The 21576-nt window shown below is 47.2% G+C and overlaps 1 protein-coding gene across 2 annotated transcripts in view; it reads right to left on the bottom strand.

Annotated features, from left to right (window-relative positions):
- The window catches only part of LOC138670479 (cohesin subunit SA-2-like), a 164072-nt gene that overhangs the window by 91470 nt on the left and 51026 nt on the right, over window positions 1-21576 (bottom strand). For both annotated transcript variants that reach the window (XM_069757868.1, XM_069757869.1), the window contains 6 exons: window positions 15337-15541; window positions 14909-15060; window positions 14054-14127; window positions 12785-12908; window positions 8763-8861; window positions 2112-2191 (listed from right to left, as the gene is read on the bottom strand). In XM_069757868.1, the coding sequence (XP_069613969.1) occupies window positions 2112-2191; window positions 8763-8861; window positions 12785-12908; window positions 14054-14127; window positions 14909-15060; window positions 15337-15541 (734 nt within the window). The remainder of the gene's footprint in view (window positions 1-2111; window positions 2192-8762; window positions 8862-12784; window positions 12909-14053; window positions 14128-14908; window positions 15061-15336; window positions 15542-21576) is intronic.

The raw sequence follows: 21576 nt of genomic DNA, 5'->3' as shown, positions 1-21576 counted from the left end.
ACATGTCAGGTACATAGCAGAACTTCCTTCCATTTTTTAAAGTTTCATACAGCAAATACGCAGACTTCTTGGTTACTCCACATTTCTCCTATTTCACAAAGATTCCCTGTGTCAAATGCTTTAATTCTGATTTAGACTAATTTTCAAACAGTTGTTACTGACATTGCAGCCATGTACTGTATCTTCTGCCAGCCAAGGTTGAGCAGGCAGACAAAATCTAAGATAGAAACAAAATTAATATATACCCTGCTATAAATACATAGAAATCGTGCATATAAATAACATAGGGTACCTATTAAACATCGTTGCACTGTTTTTGATTAAGAAAAAAAGCCATCCCTGCAGCGCCAAGGTGTACCCAGCCGGGATGGACCTATCTGCTAGTATTAGGCCTTATTTCTGATTTAGACTAATTTTCAAACAGTTGTCACTGATACTGCAGACATAAACTGTATCTTATGCCAGTCAAAGTAGAGCAGGCAGTTGACACAAAATACATTAAAAAACCAAAGGCTTCGAGCAGGGATACCGTACATTGCCATAATTTTCAATTAATGAAATAACTGTGAGATAAGCCACATTTTCCTTGAAGATCACATCTGCACATTTTCTTGGGGTAAAGTTTCTGGCAAGAACTGTGGTTAATGTGATCAGTAACTGTGGCTCGGGGATGCCACTGGTACACACCGACACTGACAGTCACTCTTTAGTAAATAAAGATCTTCTACTGCCCTCTAGTGACAGATCTTGTCATTACAACTGAAATATGGTCAAATTAGAGGGGTGCCCAAAAAATAATTTATTATAGTTACTTACATAGTGCCATGATAGTCTGCAGCGTTTTGAAGACATTATCATCGCTGTCCCTACTGGGGCTCAAAATCTACATTACCTATCAGTATGTCTTTGCAGTCTAGGAGGAAACCAGACTACCTGGAGAAAACCCAAGCAAACACGTGGAAATCATACAAGTTAATAAACGAGGGCGAATAGGAGGTATATATCTTTGGTGTATACTAAATAGTTATAGGCAACACACTGATAACACAGCAAAACAAAGCAAAATCTGAGCAGCAACTTAAGTGGCAAGCAAAGATCAACAGCTGAAAAGATTCATCACATCAGTTAGGTTTGGTAAGCCTTCTCTGTACGGCAATTAAAGGGAACCTGAAACGTTGTACATGCAGTCCGATCTATGGTCAGCATGGTATCGAATGGGAGGCGCTAAGCAGAAGATATGTACAGTAGGGTTGAGGGAAAAGATTCAGCGTAACTTGTATTTCATTCACTGAAATCCCTGGTGATTCTATGTATGAGTCCAGTGGGCGGTCTCATGAGTCTAGTGGGCGGTCCTACACAGTCATTGACAGCTATCTCTGCATGCAGTCATATAAGGAAGACTGTCAATCACTAAGACCGCCCACTGGACTCAAGAGACCGCCCACTTGACTCATGCATACAAACACCAGCGATTTCAATGTAAAAAATTGTGATGTATTTGAAGTCCATTAAAAAAGAAAGACAATACATTTATGCATTTCTTATCTGTAAGTCTACTGAATAGGCCTTTTAGGGGTAATTTACAAAATCTTAAAATAGTTGCCTGCTTCTAACATATTGATGACCTATCTGCCCTTGATGTTAGCTCTGCTGTCAGCAGTGTAATGTAACCAGTGTACAGAGTGGGAACATCACTGCTCCACACACTGTTCTGTGCCCACTGCCTGGTACTGTAGATCTGCTCTTTCGCAGCAGCCTGAGCAGCACCCAGGAGTGGCAAGTAATCAGTGTGACGGAGCAGTAATGTTTCACTCCATGCACATCCAACAGTTGGCAGAGGTGATTACAGCTGATCAGTGGGTGGGATGGATGTGGGACCTCTCACAGATTTCATATTACTGAGTTATACTAAGAATAGGCCATTAATATGTGAGTAGTGGACAATCCCTTTAAAAAGTTCTGTGCACTTCTATAAACATTGTACCTATTGCACCTCGGTATCCTAATGGTTTGTATGTATTTCAATTTTTTGTAAATGGTATCCATAAAGACCTATATATTTCCATGGTTACAGCTCATACACATAAATCATAAAATGATAAAAGATATACCTTAACATATGGACAAGGAGCTTCATTGATTGAACCGAGACCTCATGATCCTTATCCAGAGTCATTGATATAATGCGATCCTAGATTTCACATAGGAAAGAAGGAAAAGCATGGATGCTATGAGATGTTAAAAGTAACTAACACGTATATATCAGAAAGAAACAAGACAGTTTTTTAAAGGGAACCTGTCACCCCCAAAAATCGTATATGAGCTGCGACCACCGGCATCAGGGGCTTATCTACAGCTTTCTGTAATGCTGTTGATAAGCCCCCGATGTAACCTGAAAGGTAAGAAAAACGAGTTATATTATACTCACCAAGGGGCGGTCCCGCTGCAGTCCGGTCCGATAGGCGTCGCGGTCCGGGGCCTCCCATCTTCATACGATGACGTCCTCTTCTCTGTCTTCACGCTGCGGCTCCGGCGCAGGCGTACTTTGCCTTCTCTGTTGAGGGCAGAGCAAAGTACTGGAGTGCGCAGGCGCTGGGCCTCTCTGACCTTTCCCGGCACCTGCACACTGCAGTACTTTGCTCTGCCATCAACAGAGCAGACAAAGTACGCCTGCGCCGGAGCCACAGCGTGAAGACAAGAAGAAGACGTCATCGTAAGAAGATGGGAGGTGCCGGACCCGGACCGCGTTGCCCATCGGGCCGGACCGCAACGGGACCGCCCCTGGGTGAGTATAATATAACCTGTTTTTCTTACCTTTCAGGTTACATCGGGGGCTTATCTACAGCATTACAGAATGCTGTAGATAAGCCCCTGATGCCGATGGCGTTAGCTCATATACGATTTTTGGGGGAGACAGATTCCCTTTAAGTGTGAATTAAATATAGGGATTTTTGTGTACTCAACGTAAAATCCTTTTCTCCGATCCACTCATTGGGGGACACAGAATCATGGGTGTTATGCTGCTGTCACTAGAAGGCAGACACTAAGTTGAGACAAAAAGAGTTAGCTCCTCCCCTGCAGTATACACCCTCATGCTGGCTTCCAGAGACCCAGTTCAGTGCAAAAGCAGTAGGAGGTTAATAACAATATATTACATAACATTAGAGTATAACATGTCAGAGAAAGTCAAGAACCAAAAAGGTAACGAGCCGTAAGGCTAACAGGGTGGGTGCTCTGTCCCCCAATGAGTGGCTCGGAGAAAAGGATTTTACGGTGAGTACACAAAAATCCCTATTTCTCTTTCGCCACATTGGGGGGCACAGGACCATGGGACGTCCCAAAGCAGTCCCTGGGTGGGAAACAATACAACCAAATAACTCTGTGTACCATCTGACTATAAATGCGCGATGGCCGCCTGCAGAATACGTCTGCCAAGGGCCGCATCCGCAGAAGATTGAATGTGGACATTGTAATGCCTTGTGAAAGTACGCAGGCTAGACCATGTTGCGGCCTTGCAAACCTGCTCTGCCGTTGCCTGGTGCCGGATGGCCCAGGAAGCACCCATCGACCGAGTAGAATGTGCTCTAATCCCCGCCGGAATAGGACTGCCCCTGACTCAATAGGATTCTTGAATAGCTGAACGGATCCATCTGGCTATCGTGGCCTTAGACGCGGCTAAACCCTTTCTGTGACCCTCCAGGAGCACACAGAGGGAGTCCGATTTGCGGAAAGGAGCAGTTCTAGAAATGTACCTCCTAAGGGCCAAGGTGTGAAGGGCCTTTTCGACCCTATGTTTTGGCTGTGGGCAGAAGGAGGGAAGAATGATATCTTCATTAAGGTGGAAAGATGAAAGCACCTTAGGTAGAAAAGCCGGAGATGGGCGTAGGACTACTTTGTCCTGGTGGAAGGAAAGGAAAGGCGCTCGGCAGGATAGTGCGGCCAACTCTGAGACCCACCTGATAGATGTTACTGCTTTAAGGAAGGCCACCTTCCAGGAGAGGAGGGAGTGGGAGACCCCTTGAATGAAGGTCCTGACTTGCAAGTTGGCAGCAATCTTACGTTGGAACAACACAGATAACGCTGAGATCTGACCCTTGAGGGAACTGAGCTCCAGGCCGGAATCCAAGCCGGACTGGAGAAAATCCAAAACGGAAGGAATTGAGAAAACAAGCGGAGGGAGACTGCGGAGCCTGCACCATGAGAAGAAGGTTTTCCAGGTGCGGTGATAAGTGCAAGCGGAAGACGCTTTGCGAGCGCTTATCATGGTGGGAATGACCTGCAGAGAGAAACCAGCTTGAGTTAGAATCCAGGTTTCAACAGCCACGCCGTTAAACGTAGGGTCCCTGAGCTCTGGTGGTAGATCGGCCCTTGGCGAAGCAGATCTGGGCGGTCTGGTAACCGCCAGGGGACATCGGATACGAGTTGAACGAGCTCCACGTACCATGCGCGACGTGGCCAATCCGGGGCGACAAGAATCACCAGAATCCCCTCCGTCTTGATTTTTCGGATCACTTTTGGCAGTAAGGGAAGCGGAGGAAACACGTACGGGAGTTGGAACCGATGTCATGGGGATATCAGTGCATCCACCCCGATGGCCTTGGGATCCCGAGACCGTGCTATGAAGTTGGGAACTTTGGCGTCAGTCTGGACGCCATCAGATCCACGTCCGGAGTTCCCCGGTGAAGGCAGATTTGCCGGAAAACCTCTGGATGGAGTTCCCACTCCCCCGAAGCGAGACCCTGACGGCTGAGAAAATCCGCCGCCCAGTTCTCGACGCCTGGAAAGTGCACTGTGGAAATGGTGGAGTGGTTGGCCTCGGCCCAACGGAGAATGTGGGAGACCTCCTGCAACGCCGCCCTGCTGCGGGTACCCCCCTGATGGTTTATGTACGCCACCGCTGTGACGTTGTCCGATTGAATTTGAATCGGGCGACCCGCGAGCAGGAAGTGAAAACGTCTCAGGGCAAGTCTGATCGCTCAAATCTCCAAGATGTTTATAGGAAGTCTCGACTCCCGAATTGTCCAAAGCCCCTAGGCAGTGTGGTGTAGAAACACCGCTCCCCAACCGAGGAGACTGGCGTCGGTAGTTACCACCAGCCAGCGGATCGGGAGAAAACACCTCCCCTGGAAGAGAGATGATCCCAGAGTCCACCATTTGAGGGCTTGCCTGATCCGTGGGGACAGAGGACATGGCCGATCGCGGGATAAGGGAATCCTGTCCCAATTGTCCAGCAGAGCCTGTTGTAAGGGGCGGAGATGGAGTTGAGCAAAGGGAACCGCTTCTATTGCGGCCACCATTTTTCCCAGGATCTTCATGGCAAACCGAATGGACTGCGGACGAGGACAACAGAGCGTCCGAGCTCCCTGCTGTAGCTCTTGGGCCTTGGACCGAGGGAGCAAGACCAGCCCCTTTGACGTCTCCAGGATCATCTCAGGAAAGCGATCCGTCGGGCAGGAACGGAGGAGGACTTGTCCAAGTTGATTAACCAGCCCAGGCGCGAAAGAGAATCCAAGGTAATGCGGACGCTTGCCTCGCAGGCCTGATAAGACAGACCTTTTATCAGGAGGTCATCTTAGTATAGCAACACGACCACTCCTCGGGAGTGAAGAATGGCCATGACAGCCGCCATGACCTTTGTGAATACCCTGGGCGCAGTGGCAAGGCCGAAGGGTAAGGAAGTGAATTGAAAATGGTCCTCTAGGATGGCGAAACGGAGGAACCTTTGATGTGGCGGGAAGATTGGGATATGAAGATAAGCATCCTTGATGTCTATTGATGCTAAGAACTCCCCTGTCTCCATTGAGGAAATGACTGACCGTAGGGACTCCATCCTGAAGTGCCGAACTTTTACGTACTTGTTTAGGAGCTTCAGGTCCAAGATAGTGCACACCGTTCTGTCCTTTTTTGGAACGACGAAGATGTTTGAGTAAAAACCTCTGAATCTCTGGTGTTCTGGGACCGGAACAATGACCCCGTTTTGGCGGAGGGATTCGATGGCGTGGTAAAGTGCACGAGATTGAGCCCCCGAACTTGGGAGACAAGAGGGGAAAAACCGTGCTGGAGGGGAGGCGGAGAATTCTATTTTGTAACCAGAAGACACCAGATCTCTGACCCATTCGTCGTGGACGACGGAAAGCCAGACTTTTTGAAAAAGAAGCAGGCGTCTACCTACTTTGGAGGTGTCGACTGGACTACTCCCCAAGTCATTGTGAAGGAAATCTGGCAGGCCTGGACGCTCTGGTTCTGGGTTGTCTAGGCTTTCCTCGCCAGGACTGATTCAGTCTGTATGAAGGTCGAGTGTCTCTGTCTGTGCGTGGAGATTGTTCTGATCTGAACGAGGAGGTGGAGTTGGACCAGAATGGGCTACTGCGAAAGGGCCGAAAACGAAAATATTGTTGGCGCTGAAAGGCAGCTTTAGGCCTGTGTTGCGGGAGGAACTTGCTCTTCCCACCTGTAGCATCGGAAATAAGCTGGTCTAATTTTTCTCCAAAGAGACACCCGCTCTGAAAGGGAAGGGAAACCAGAGACTTTTTTGAGGAGGAATCTGCGCGCCACTCTCTAAGCCAAATAGCTCTCCTAATGGTGAAGGCGTTTGAAGCCGCAGTTGCCGCACAGTCCGCTGCGTCTAAAGACGCGTACATCACATAATCTCCAGCCATGGCAATTTGTTTGGCAAGATCTGCCGCCTCAGACGGAAGATCCTGTTCCTGAATGGATTTTGCAAGGGCATCTGCCCAGAAAACCATTGCTTTGGCGACCCAAGCCACAGCGAAGAAAGGAGATAGAGAGGAACCTCAGGTTTCATACACTGAGCTAGCCAGGGAATCTAACTGGCGTTCTGTGGGATTTTTAATTGAAGCCCCATCAGGTACTGATAAAAAGCGTTTTGGTAGCCAAGCGCGATACCGGAGGATCCACTAGTGGAGGTTCCGTCCAATCTTTAACAAGATCTGCGGAAAAGGGATACTTTGATTCCAGGGCCTTTTTGCCCGTAAAGCGCTTATCCCAGGGGTCCCCAACTCCAGGCCTCGAGGGCCACCAACAGTGCAGGTTTTCAGGATTTCTTTAGTATTGCATCGGTGGTAATGTGATCATCTGCACAGGTGATGATTCCAACTCCTGTGCAATACTAAGGAAATCCTGAAAACCTGCACTGTTGGCGGCCCTCGAGGCCTGGAGTTGGGGACCACTGGCTTATCCGGTCGCTCCCTGTGTCGCCGGACTATATCCAGGAAATCTGGATGAGAGGCGAAAACCTTATGTGAACACTTGGTTCTCGTAAAGGAAACCGAATGATCCGGAGCTGAATTAGGGTCATCGTCCACTTTTAGCGCATGATTGACTGCCTCGATGAGGGAGTCAACAGTAGATCTAAACTCTGGAGAATCCGGATCAAAGGATGCATCAGACATGAGTCACCCAGGGTCATGATCGCAGCGAACCCCTGGAGAGGGTGAGCGAGAAGTGGAGCTACCAGAGGCTGAATGGCGTGGTGAATGCTCAGGAGAGGTAGTTTGGATCCGTTTTTTTGGGTGACCGTACCTCCTTCCGGTGAGAGTGGCCCCTTCAGGCCGACGATTACTCTGTTATGGAGGGATCTCTTAACCCCGGAAAAAGAGTACCCCGCTCCCCAGAGGGGTCATGAAGGGATTTAATCGCTTTGGCTAAAGAATCCATGGACTGTGACAGTGACGTGGCCCAATCAGGGGGCTAGATACACTGGGGTCGGTGGCGGCGGAGGGCTCCTGGGTACATTGGGCATCGCAGGCTGAGCAGAGAGGGGAACTTTGAGACCAAGTGGAGCCTGGCAGGTGGTACACGCAGTAAAAAAGGTAGTATGCACCTTGGTGGTCTTTTTGGCCCTTGACTGCGACCCCAATATAAGTAACAGGGAACGCTGCTAGATGGAAGCGAGGCTAACGCTGCAGGGAAGCACCTAAGGCGGCCTCCTTACCTGGGTCCTGTGTCCCGCAAGAGATGAGTTGGCGCTGATAGAGAAGACCGGCGTCGTGCAGAATTGATGGAGCTGCGGCATGCAGAGGAAAAAAGATGGCCGCCGGGAGTTGTGTGGAGGGGAATTGCGGAGCAGCTTGCAGCAGGTTAGCTGTGCCTGGGGTGGTTAGGACGGTGCAGGGTTGGGGAAGCCTCTATCCACCATTCCCATTCCACCGCTTTCTCAGTGGTGATGTAATGGGGGCTGTACGGACGCCACAATGCAGAGAGCCTCTGAACAGCCGAGGGTAAAACCTGGTGGGCAGGGCAGAATGTCCGGCAATAGGCCTGGCTGCAGAGGAGGATACATGGAGGACACTCCATGTGTTCATCTGTAAGGAGGGGGGAGATCAGTGCCCTTGAAGGGGCCCGTCACCCCAGAAAATCAGCTCAGGCAGTGGCATCCCACGTCGCAGGAGAGGATATGGAGAGGTAAAACTCCGGTGCTCGCCTGTTGTTGGTTCAGGGAGATCGGAGCCTTGAAAGGAGCCCCTTCATCCGGTAAGAAAAGGTTAAATCCAGTGTGCCTCCTACAGACACTAAGCTTGAACTGGGTCTCTGGAAGCCAGCATGAGGGTGTATACTGCAGGGGAGGAGCTAACTCTTTTTGTCTCAACTTAGTGTCAGCCTCCTAGTGACAGCAGCATAACACCCATGGTCCTGTGTCCCCCAATGTGGCAGAGGAGAAATAACATTTCTCACACTTGCATATTGATACAGAACAATTTGTTACCTAATGTAAGGTTAGAAAATGACACAATTGTATTTACCTTGAATCTTGTTGTGAAAAGGTCCATTTTAGAAACCAAGTTCTTTTTCTCATAAATGCCGTGCAGTGCAATCAGACTTCTCAAACGCACGTCCGGGACCTGAAAGCGGCCACAAAGGGTGAAGTACAAAAAGAGCAACGTAAGATAGATGCAGGTGTACCAGAGTAATAAAGAAGGACTAGTTATTTATTAGGCTGTTCAGGACCAGGCCATTTCCCCTATCAGGCATATTTTCAGGGTTTTTTAGTGCATGAGTTTTTTCTCATTCGGACTTTCAAATAATTTTTGCATCTTTTTTCGTGATACATGGGGCTTTATTTTTATGTCATTTTCATACTCTCTCTTTTATACCTTGTGTCGATGCCAGGTCGATATTGGGGGTAAGTAACAGAAATACATGTCTGTCTTTCATTGTGTTTTTATAACCACAAAAATGCATTTCTAAATTTGTTCCCCTTTCTGTAACAATTACTTTTATATATTGAACATTATTATTTTATCAATGGGGATGGAGCTAAGATTTGAATTAGCAGAGGCTTTTTTTTATTTATTTTTTTCACTCTTCTCAGCAATTGTGAAAAGGCATAAATAGGAATGAACAGTTTTTGCATTTTCTATGGGACGTTCGGCTTTGTCTGAAAAAACGGGGTCCAGACCCATAGGCCGACAGAGCCATAGACTGTAATGGAATGTGCTCTCTGCTGTGCATCATTTTCGTGAGTGTATGTACACCTACAGGAGGCGGACACTGAGACGTAGTAGTGTATTTGCACATGATGCAGATTTTGCTGCGGATTCGCAGCGGTTTTGTCACTGCGGATTCGCAGCTGTTTTCCGTTGTACAGTACCATGTAAACCTATGGAAAACAAAGCCCGGAGTGCACATGCTGCGGAAAAAAACATGCGGAAATGCTGCGTTGTTTATTCCGCAGCATGTTCAGTCTTTGTGCGGATTCCGCAGTGGTTTACACCTGCTCCATTATAGGAATCCGCAGGTGTAAAACCGCAGGTGGAATCGGCACAAAAACCAAATAAAAACGGCAGTAAATCCGCAGTGCTTTTTACCTGCGGATTACTCAAAACAGGAGCGGAAAAATCCGCAGAGGTTCCATCTAAATGTGCACATACCCGTAGACTGCATCTGAGTTTCCGCCTCCAGTACGCGTATGTAGACTAACGAAGAAAAAAAAAAGGCCACTACTATATAAAGTCACAAGTAAACAGGGTGCCGGAGCACACCCGCCCGCAGTACTGGAACATATCACTATGAAAACCAATGTGTAACCATGGGGTATATTTACCTAACAGAAGCCAACAGCCAGGGACCCACCACACCCGACGCGCGTTTCGCTAAGGAAAGCTTCGTACTGGATATGTTCCAGTACTGCGGGCGGGTGTGCTCCGGAACCCTGTTTACTTGTGACTTTATATATTAGTGGTCTTTTCCACATTATTATTACACTAATGCACTTTATATTTGTGTGGTGCTTGACCACTACCGTCTGCAGTTTGGATTAATTGATTAGTGATATATATACAACTACCCAATGTGTTTAGAGCTTATTCAGTGATACACTTTGTCTGTGATACTAATTAACACTACCCTGGGTTGTATCAGATGTTAATTTAGCCACCTTTTCAGCCATACCTGCCGGTCCTTTCCTGTACTTGATTTTTTCTTTCCCCTATTTATAATGTATTATTTTATGTGTTATCACTGATGCTGTTATTGGTATAAATAAAATTTATATTGTTTCAACCAGTTTGCTAAGCATGAACTTTGGTATACTTCTGGTATATATCATTGAGATGATTTATCGGTGTTGTACTCTATGATAGTCTGTAAGACAGAAAAAAAGGCCTTATGAAACATATACGATGAGATGCAATAGGAAGAGATGTGAGTGACTACTGTACATGTTTTCATCACTGGGAAAAGCAAAAAAGTGAGAAAAGTCCAACACAGCGGAGCCTTTTCCTGCACATAGACATGTGGCAGATCATGCTGCAGGTTGCAGATTTTCCCAACATACCGTAACTCTAATACAGTATATACAGTAGGAGCTGCTTTAGTCACACAATTATAAGACAAGTACAACATTTTGGCAAAAAAGTCACAGAGAAAAAAGCAGAGATGTTTACCTGCTGAAGCCTCCAACCAAATGTACCAGCAGGGCGCAGCGGACCCGATAAATGATGGCAAACACACAGGTGCAAAAAATACAGATGAAACAACCACTTTCAATCCAGTGTTGGCTGTTTGGCATTAGTGCACAAAAAGATAAGAGATACTAGTCTGTATATGGCATAATTCACACAAACAATGCAGAGCATCTGGTTTACAGCCTATTAGTAACGCACATACAGGCGGGCTACCCAGTGCTACAAAATGCATGCTGTGTGAACAGAGGCCAATAGTTTACAGAGCCATCTTGGTCCGACTGTGCCCTGCAAGATAAAGTGCAAAAAGAAAACCACATATCAATATATGTAAGGTATTAGTTTATATTGGGGCCTCAATACGTAAGCTGGCAACCCACGTCAAGGGTACTTACAATTTGCCAGTCCTAACGCTAAACATTGAATAAAAGCTCACCAACACAAAAAGAGGACTTAAAAATCCTCCAAAAAATTCAAATTCAAATTTTTAAGTCCTCTTATTGTGTCGGTGAGCTTTTATTCAATGTTTAGCGTTAGGACTGGCAAATTGTAAGTAAATAAGGCAGCACACTGCAGCGCTAGAACATGCAAACTTGAAATACGAAATTTGAACTGCATTACTGCACTAGAAATATGAAAAATGAGAGCGTTTAGCGCATAAAAATGGCCAATTTTATGTGTACCTGGTAGCCCCGTTACGGCATCTCTCTTATACCAGGTCCTAAACTTGCCTTACCTCGCTGAGAATAAACGTCTCCATCTGAATGGGTACATGTGAAACCTCTTCCTAGACTAAAATTCTCTCTCTCTGTGGAGGGGTATTGGACCTGCTGTAATTAAAACACCTGGTGGCTAGGAGGCGGAGTGCACGATCAGAAGGCTAAAGAATACATTTAAAAAAAATGCACTCCGCCTCCTAGCCACCAGGTGTTTTAATTACAGCAGGTCCAATACCCCTCCACAGAGAGAGAGAATTTTAGTCTAGGAAGAGGTTTCACAGGTACCCATTCAGATGGAGACGTTTATTCTGAGCGAGGTAAGGCAAGCGTAGGACCTGGTATAAGAGAGATGCCGTAAAGGGGCTATCAGGTACACATAAAATTGGCCATTTTTATGCGCTAAACGCTCTCATTTTTCATATTTCTAGTGCAGTAATGCAGTTCAAATTTCGTATTTCAAGTTTGCATGTTCTAGCGCTGCAGTGTGCTGCCTTATTTACTTAACTATATACGAGTTGGCGACTCTAGGTTCAGCACCTGTTCACACTGAGTCTATGTTTCGATGTGCCGGTCAGGTTTTTGAAATGGCAAATTGTAAGGACCCGTAACGTGGGTTGCCAGCTAACGTATTGAGGCCCCAATATAAACTAATATCTTACATACATTGATATGTGGTTTTCTTTTTGCACTTTATCTTGCAGGGCGCAGTCGGACCAAGATGGCTCTGTAAACTATTGGCCCCTGTTCACACAGCATGCATTTTGTAGCACGGGGCAGCCCGCCTGCATGTGTGTTACTAATAGGCTGTAAACCAGATGCTCTGCATTGCTTGTGTGAATTATGCCATATACAGACTAGTATCTCTTATCTTTTTGTGCACTAATGCCAAACAGCCAACACTGGATTGAAAGTGGTTGTTTCATCGGTATTTTTTGCACCTGTGTGTTTGCTATCATTTATCTGGCCCGCTGCGCCCTGCTGGTGCATTCGGTTGGAGGCTTCAGCAGGTAAACATCTCTGCTTTTTTCTCTGTTACTTTTTTGAATTTTTTGGAGGATTTTTAAGTCCTCTTTTTGTGTCGGTGAGCTTTTTTTTTTTACAACATTTTGGCATAACAAGCAGAAAATGTCATTACAAGCCCACCTTATCGTACAGCATCCAGCCCACATACTTTAAGTAACTGTCATTCAAGTACAAGAGTGGGTACATTTCCATCCACACGCCTATTTCTTCTATACATAACGCTCTTATCTCAGAAACAACATCCCTGTAAAAAAAATGAAGAAAAAAAAAAAAACATTAAACATTAGTTGAAAAACTGTAAAATGTATCTAATATACTAGAAAAAGTTTCATAGTATTTTTGATGGCATTTTAAATTTTGTAAATTTTTTCCATTTTCAAGGCTCATAAAGAAGTCTACGGTAGAAATGCTACAATAACGGCTATGCCCTAATCACGCTGCGTAAAAAAGAAAACACCATTCTGTAGGACAGATTAGATTTCACTTTAGATTTTAAAGCGATATTGGGTTGCAAATAAAGCCAGTAAAGAAGTAATTGTACAAAAAGAGAGAATATTATATCCTCCAATTTGAAACACACCCAATAACATGAAAAGGTGAAGCAGTGAAGTAAAGGATTATGAATAGTATTGAGCGAACGTGCTCAGATCAGGTGTTATCTGAGCATGCTTGTGTGCTAACCAAGTGACTTCGGCGTGTTAAAAAAAAAATGTTCTAGTCCCCGTGGCTGCATGTCTCGTGGCTGTTTGACAGCCACAACACATGCAGGGATTGCCTGTATGCGAAACAATCCCTGTATGTGTTGCTGCTGTTAGACAGCCACGAGACATGCAGCCACGGGGACTCAAACACATTTTTCAAGTACCCTGAAGTCACTTGGTTAGCACACGAGCATGCTCAGATAACACCTGATCCGACCACGTTCACTCATCACTAATTATACGTGTTTCCCAATCTATCTATTATATATCACCCAAAGGACTCATTTTCCAAGCATGAGTGGTTCTAACAACAGAGAAGACAAGATGCTGGCATTATAGGTTACATTCAGTACTTGTAGTTTAATATTGTTGAGCGCAACATTAACAGCAAAAATATGTACAATGATCCACATTTATGATGTAGAACTTTACAGACATCGGGCAATGTATGCCTATTTAATAGTCATCAATGGAAAATATTAGGATGGTAATTAGAGAAAGAGCATATAACTAAAGTTAGTCAACCACATAATACAAAGTTTACAATCAATACAAATAATAAAAATTCCTCAATAAATAATTACCCAGTTGTGCATTATACGATATGTCAAAACTTTAAAGCTATCCGGTCAGCAGAGCTAATCTGCACGGTCTAATCTAAGGATAAAGGACCAAGGTTATTACTTACCGATACCGTGGCAGAAAAGTTCCTTTTAACAGCGCATCCATCATATCTTCTATCTCACGATGTCTTTGTTGCAACTATGCAAAATGGAAAATTACTGGTAACGACACAAAAAACTAAACTTCCATCCTACTTTGATGGCTTTACTGTTTTATCTATGCCATTATGTTCATTCCATTTAGGTAATCATGTGATTTTCCCTTCATCCAGACACTTGTTAATGACAACTTATTGGTTATAGTCTAAATGCGTTAAAATAGTTATTCCCATCTTTAATGATGTGTATAGTTTGAAATATATATACGTTTGCAATATACTATATATTAAAATTTTCCCCCAGTTCCCTTGACATTGCCAAATTTTCCTTTTTTGGATTATAGCTGGTTGCCTATTCAATGAGCAGTGTTTACAAGCTCTTTTCTTTTAAGCTTGTAAACACTGCACTAAAGCAAGGCGGGATTTATGGAGCGCAGTTCTCTCCTCATCACGTCTAGCTTCAGTGTTACTGGAACCCAGTTTAGATCAGCAGCACAACAATGCTACTGGTCCGAACTGTCAATCAAGCAGGAGCCCCTGGCCCCCGGCAATCAGGAAGTCACAAGGGTTGGGGAGCGCTGCCCTCCTGAATAAAGTGCATGGGACCAACCCTTTAAGGCAGAAGTAAAGGTGCTTTCACAGTGTAATTTTCCAGTGTGTGCACCAAGGCATACATTGAGGGAATATACCAACAGCTAGTACTCTATAAGCAGACAATGTGGTCTGTCACCTATAGTGTCCCATGTTAGAAAAATGTATATTATGTAGCATTGTGCTGAAAGATGACTATTCCATAAAGAAGAAAATACAAAGGTATTATACCTTTTTCCGCTTTTTGTCCAGCTGCTCAAGTCTTGAGTTTATCTTTTTCAGATGGGTTCGTTTTTTCTCTACTTCATACAGTCTGTCTGAGTTGTCTATATTAATATCCAGGTTTAAGATAACTCGTATGAGAGCAGTCAGCAATTTTACAGCTAATGCAAAGAAGAAAAATAGTGATAAATAGAGAATATTAACTGGCCAGCAACAATTTTATTAATGAGGTTATTTTTTCATACTCTAAACTTTGCAGATGAAGGAGCGACAGCTAGGTCTCCTTGCAGAATACAGCAGAAGACTACACAGAAGTCCCACAAATTGGTTATGGACTCCAAGAATCAGGACTAACGATTGCTCAGCTAATAGACATAGGTTACTTGATAAAAGTGTAAACTGTATGATGAGGTCCTGACTGTATACTGAAAACCTACCGGACAATGTACTGGTGTGCCGGAAGGCTCTAACACAGGAGTCTGACAGTCCCAGCAGCAGGGAAATAATGGTATTCAGGAGATAGCCATCATATATGACACTGTACTGACATTGCTGAACCAAGACAGACGTGAATTCACAGAAGTTTGACCGAAATTTTTTCCAGTAAATTCCTGGCCTAATTAGAGGGTAATCTTCAGAGTCCTGCGAAGCACAGAATTGTATTAATCAGTGTCAATAATGTCTCTACATAATCTGCTTTTCAGATGAATATTTCAAAAGGACAGACTTACACACTAAAATTGCCCCCAATAAAAAATCGGCATGTTTATGCGCTGACCAAATCGTTCCCCTAGTCATTGGCATATTAAAGAAGATTTCCAGGATTTTTCAATACTTGCCGGAGGGAAGAGCTTGTCTTAATACATACTTACCTTGTAATGTCTTCACATCCTGTTCCGTCCAGATGTGTCCGGATCCCCAAATTCCAAGCGGCGGAAGTTCACCGACCGCCATATTGGGACACCCAAGTGATGGGTGTCTATATGGAAACTGCTGGTGGACCAGCCTCTTGCGCGGTACCACCGGCGGAACACCGTCACACCACACACACACTGTATATGCCATACGCACCACACACACACTGTATATACCGTACGCACCACACACAAACACACACTGTATATACCGTACGCACCACACACCACACACACTGTATATGCCGTACGCACCACACACACACACTGTATATGCCGTACGCACCACACACACACTGTATATGCCATACGCAACACACACTGTATATGCCGTACGCACCACACACACACACACACTGTATATGCCATACACACCACACACACACACTGTATATGCCGTACGCACCACACACACACTGTATATGCCATACGCAACACACACACTGTATATGCCGTACGCACCACACACACACACTGTATATGCCGTATGCACCACACACCACACTGTATGTGCCGTACGCACCGCACACACACACTGTATATGTCATACACACCACACACACACACTGTATATGCCATACGCACCACACACACACTGTATATGCCATACGCAACACACACTGTATATGCCGTACGCACCACACACACACACTGTATATGCCGTATGCACCACACACACACTGTATGTGCCGTACGCACCGCACACACACACTGTATATGCCGTACGCACCACACACACACTGTATATGCCGTATGCACCACACACACACTGTATGTGCCGTACGCACCGCACACACACTGTATATGCCGTACGCACCATACACACACTGTATATGCTGTACACACAACACACACACACGCACACTGTATATGCCGTACGCACTGCACACACACACACACACACACTGTATATGCCGTACGCACCACACACACACGCACACTGTATATGCCGTACGCACCGCACACACACACTGTATATGCCGTACGCAGCCTCTTGCGCGGTACCACCAGCGGAACACAGTCGCGAACACGTTGCTGCCGGGATCAGCCAAATGATTCACTGACTGCCGCCATCTTTGTACAGCAGGAGTGCATGCGCAGTTTTAATGTGACCGCTGCTATCTGTCTGCACAAAGATGGCGGCGGTCTGATTTACTGCGCCTGTGCGAATTACACGCAGGCACAGTGAATCATTCGGCTGATCCCGGCGGCAGATGCGCGACGTGTCTGCAGGCAGAGGAAGTCGGTTACATTAAGGGTATGTGCACACGATGCGGAAAACGCTGCAGATCCGCAGCAGTTCCGAAGCTGCGGGTCCACAGCAGTTTCCCATGAGTTTAAATTACACTGTAAACCTATGTGAAACAATAACGCTGTGCACATGCTGCGGAAAAAAACACGCGGAAACGCAGCGGTTTACATTCCGCAGCATGTCACTTCTTTCTGCAGATTCCGCAGCGGGTTTACAGCTGCTCCTATGGAAAACCGCAGTTGTAAAACCGCAGTGAAAACCGCAGAAAAACCGCGGTAAATCCGTGATAAATCTGCAGCAAAAACACCGCGTTTTTGCTGCAGATTTATCAAATCCACTGCGGAAAAATCCGCAGTGGACCATTATACGTGTGCACATAGCCTTAAGAGGTTTTCCCACTAACGAAAGTTCATTTAAAAAATTGAGTGTGTCTGACCATGTAGGGAGCATACCACATCTCCTGGGCAGGGGAGGAAGCAAAAGACAATACTGACATTACAGCAGGGGATCACAGAGGATTTCTATTGTCAGGTAAAATATTTCACAGACTGTTTTTAAACAATATTTTACCTCACAAATGAATCCTCTGTGATCTCCTACTGTAATGTCAGTATTGTCTTTTGCTTCCTCCCCTGCCCAGGAGCTGTGGTATGTTCTGTACACGAACACAGCACAGGAAGGAGAGAGACAGCAGACAAGGGGGATAGCACATGGGGTAGACAGGTCAAAGAAGAGAGCACAGACGGGAGAAGTCAGCACATGGGGAAAGAGAGCGTGGATAGGTGGGTGAGCACATGGGGGGGGGGGGAGATTCTCAATGCTGCAAAGCCTGCCCCCATCCTGACATTACCGCCCTCCATCTAGTTATATAATAAAGACGTATTACTTAATACTCAAACCCCCAGTCATTCTGACAGTCTGTTCTGGGACCGACACTAAGGAGGTCCAGTCCATCCATCACTTGTCTGCTAAGTCACTGATAGATTTGGGTGTAAGTAAAATAGGGATTTTTGTGTGTACTCACCGTAAAATCCTTTTCTCCGAGCCACTCATTGGGGGACACAGGACCATGGGTTATGCTGCTGTCACTAGGAGGCTGACACTAAGCTGAGACAAAAAAAGGTTAGCTCCTCCCCTGCAGTATACACCCTCATGCTGGCTTCCAGAGACCCAGTTCAGTGCAAAAGCAGTAGGATAATAACAACAATATATCAAGTAACATTAGAATATAACATGTCAAACAAACAGTCAAAAACCAAAAAAGGTAACGAGCCGTAAGGCTACCAGGGTGGGTGCTGTGTCCCCCAATGAGTGGCTCGGAGAAAAGGATTTTACGGTGAGTACACACAAAAATCCCTATTTCTCCTTCGCCTCATTGGGGGACACAGGACCATGGGACGTCCCAAAGCAGTCCCTGGGAGGGAAACAATACGACCAAATAACTCCGTGTACCATTTGACTACAAATGCGCAACGGCCGCTTGCAGGATACGCCTGCCAAGGGCCGCGTCCGCAGAGGAGTGAATGTGGACATTGTAATGCTTTGTGAAAGTATGCAGGCTGGACCACGTTGCGGCCTTGCAAACCTGCTCCGCTGTTGCCTGGTGCCGGATGGCCCAGGAAGCACCCATCGACCGAGTGGAGTGTGCTCTAATCCCCGCCGGGATAGGACTGCCCCTGACCCGATAGGATTCCTGGATAGCAGATCGGATCCATCTGGCTATCGTGGCTTTAGACGCAGCCAAACCCTTTCTGTGACCCCCCGGGAGCGCGAAAAGGGCGTCCGATTTTCTGAAATGAGCCGTTCTGGAAATGTACCTCCTGAGGGCCCGTACCACGTCCAGGGTATGGAGAGCCTTCTCAACCCTATGTTTGGGCTGCGGGCAAAAGGAGGGAAGAATGATGTCCTCGTTAAGATGAAAAGATGAGACCACCTTCGGAAGAAACGCCGGGGAAGGGCGTAGGACTACTTTGTCCTGATGAAAGGCAAGGAAAGGAGCCCGGCAGGATAAAGCGGCCAGCTCTGAAACCCTTCTGATGGACGTCACCGCTACCAGGAAGGCAACCTTCCATGAGAGGACAGAGAGCGGAACGTCTTGAAGGGGTTCGAACAGAGGTTCCTGAAGAACCCCCAGGACCAAGTTGAGATCCCAGGTCTCTAACGGCATCCTGTAGGGGGGAACCACATGGGAGACTCCCTGAATGAAGGTCTTGACCTGAAGGTTGGCGGCGATCCTGCGCTGGAACAGCACGGATAACGCTGAGATCTGGCCTTTGAGGGAACTCAGTGCCAAGCCGGAGTCCAGACCGGACTGAAGGAAATTCAAGATGCAAGGGATAGAGAAAGCGAGCGGAGGGTGACCTCGGAGCCTGCACCATGAGAAGAAAGTTTTCCAGACGCGGTGGTAAATGGAGGCGGAAGACGCCTTGCGAGCACTTAACATGGTGGGAATGACCTGCTGAGAGAAACCGGCTCGAGTTAGAATCCAGGTTTCAACAGCCACGCCGTTAAACGTAGGGCCCCTGAGCTCTGGTGGCAGATCGGACCTTGGCGAAGCAGGTCTGGGCGGTCTGGTAACCGCCAGGGAACGTCGGCTACGAGCTGAACGAGTTCCGCGTAGCAAGCGCGGCGTGGCCAGTCTGGGGCGACCAGAATGACCGGAACTCCCTCCGTCTTGATCTTTCGGATCACCTTCGGCAGTAAGGGAAGGGGAGGAAACACGTATGGGAGTTGGAACTGATGCCACGGAGAAATCAGCGCATCTACTCCTATGGCCTGGGGATCCCGAGAACATGCAATGAAGTTGTGGACCTTGGCGTTCAATCTGGACGCCATCAGATCCACGTCCGGGGTCCCCCAGCGAAGACAGATCTGTCGAAAAACCTCTGGGTGGAGTTCCCACTCCCCCGAGGCAAGGCCCTGGCGGCTCAGAAAGTCCACCGCCCAGTTCTCGACTCCCGGAATGTGCACCGCAGAAATGGTGGAATGGTTGGTTTCGGCCCAACGAAGGATGTGAGAGACTTCCTGCATCGCCGCCCTGCTGCGGGTACCCCCCTGGTGGTTGATGTAAGCCACCGCCGTGACGTTGTCCGATTGGACTCGTATTGGGTGACCCGCGAGCAGGGCGTGAAAGCGACTCAGGGCAAGTCTGATAGCACGAATCTCCAGGATGTTGATGGGGAGTCTCGATTCCCGAACTGTCCAATGGCCCTGGGCAGAGTGGTGAAGAAACACCGACCCCCAGCCGAGGAGACTGGCGTCGGTAGTTACCACTAACCAGCGGATCGGGAGAAAGGACTTCCCCTGGAGAAGAAATGGACCCAGGGTCCACCATACGAGTGATTGTCTGACCCGCGGGGACAGCGGGCAAGGGCGGTCGAGAGATGGGAGACTCCTGTCCCAGTTGTCCAGCAAAGCCTGTTGCAAGGGGCGGAGATGGAGTTGAGCGAAAGGAACCGCTTCGATTGCTGCAACCATCTTTCCCAGGATCTTCATGGCAAACCGAATGGTTCGCGGGCGAGGATGGCAGAGCGTTCGGGCTCCCTGCTGAAGCGCTTGGGCCTTGGACCGAGGAAGCAAGACCAACCCCCTTGAAGTGTCCAGGATCATTCCCAGAAAGGAGATCCGACGGGCAGGAACGGGAGAGGACTTGTCCAAGTTGATCAACCAGCCCAGGCGCGAAAGAGAATCCAGGGTAATGTGGATGCTTGACTCGCAGGCCTGAAAAGACGGGCCCTTTATGAGGAGATCGTCTAAGTAAGGTAACACGACGACTCCTCGAGAATGAAGAATGGCCATGACCGCCGCCATGACCTTCGTGAATACCCTGGGCGCCGTGGCAAGACCGAAGGGTAAGGCCGTGAACTGGAAATGGTCCTCTAGAACGGCAAAGCGGAGGAACCTCTGATGAGGCGGGAATATCGGAATGTGAAGATAGGCATCCTTGATGTCTATCGATGCCAAGAATTCCCCTCTTTCCATCGAAGAGATGACCGACCTGAGCGATTCCATCCTGAAGTGCCGTACTCTTACGCACTTGTTCAGGAGCTTCAGATCCAAAATGGGGCGCACTTTTCCGTCCTTCTTTGGCACGACGAAGAGGTTTGAGTAGAAACCTTTGAACCTCTCGTGTTCCGGAACCGGAACAATGACCCCGCTCTGGCGGAGGGAGTGAATGGTGCAAAGGAGACTGAGCTCCCGAACTGGGGAGACGAGAGGAAAAAAACCGAGTTGGAGGAGGAGCGGAGAACTCTATTTTGTAGCCAGACGATACCAGATCCCTGACCCATTCGTCGTGAATGACGGAGAGCCAGGCTTGCTGAAAAAGGAGTAGACGTCCACCTACTCTGGTAGTATCGACTGGCGCCGTTCCCGAGTCATTGAGACGGGAATCTGGGGGGTCTAGAACCTCTGGTCCTGGGCTGCCTCGGCTTTCCTCGCCAGGACGGATTCGGCCTGAAGGAGGGACGAGCGTCTCTGTCTGCGCGAGCGGATCGGTCCGATCTGGAAAG

The sequence above is a fragment of the Ranitomeya imitator genome, chromosome 3 (genome assembly GCF_032444005.1).
Source record: "Ranitomeya imitator isolate aRanImi1 chromosome 3, aRanImi1.pri, whole genome shotgun sequence".
Taxonomy (NCBI): Eukaryota; Metazoa; Chordata; class Amphibia; order Anura; family Dendrobatidae; genus Ranitomeya; species Ranitomeya imitator.
Note: the sequence above shows the minus strand (reverse complement) of the source record. Positions and strands in the feature narration are given on the sequence as shown.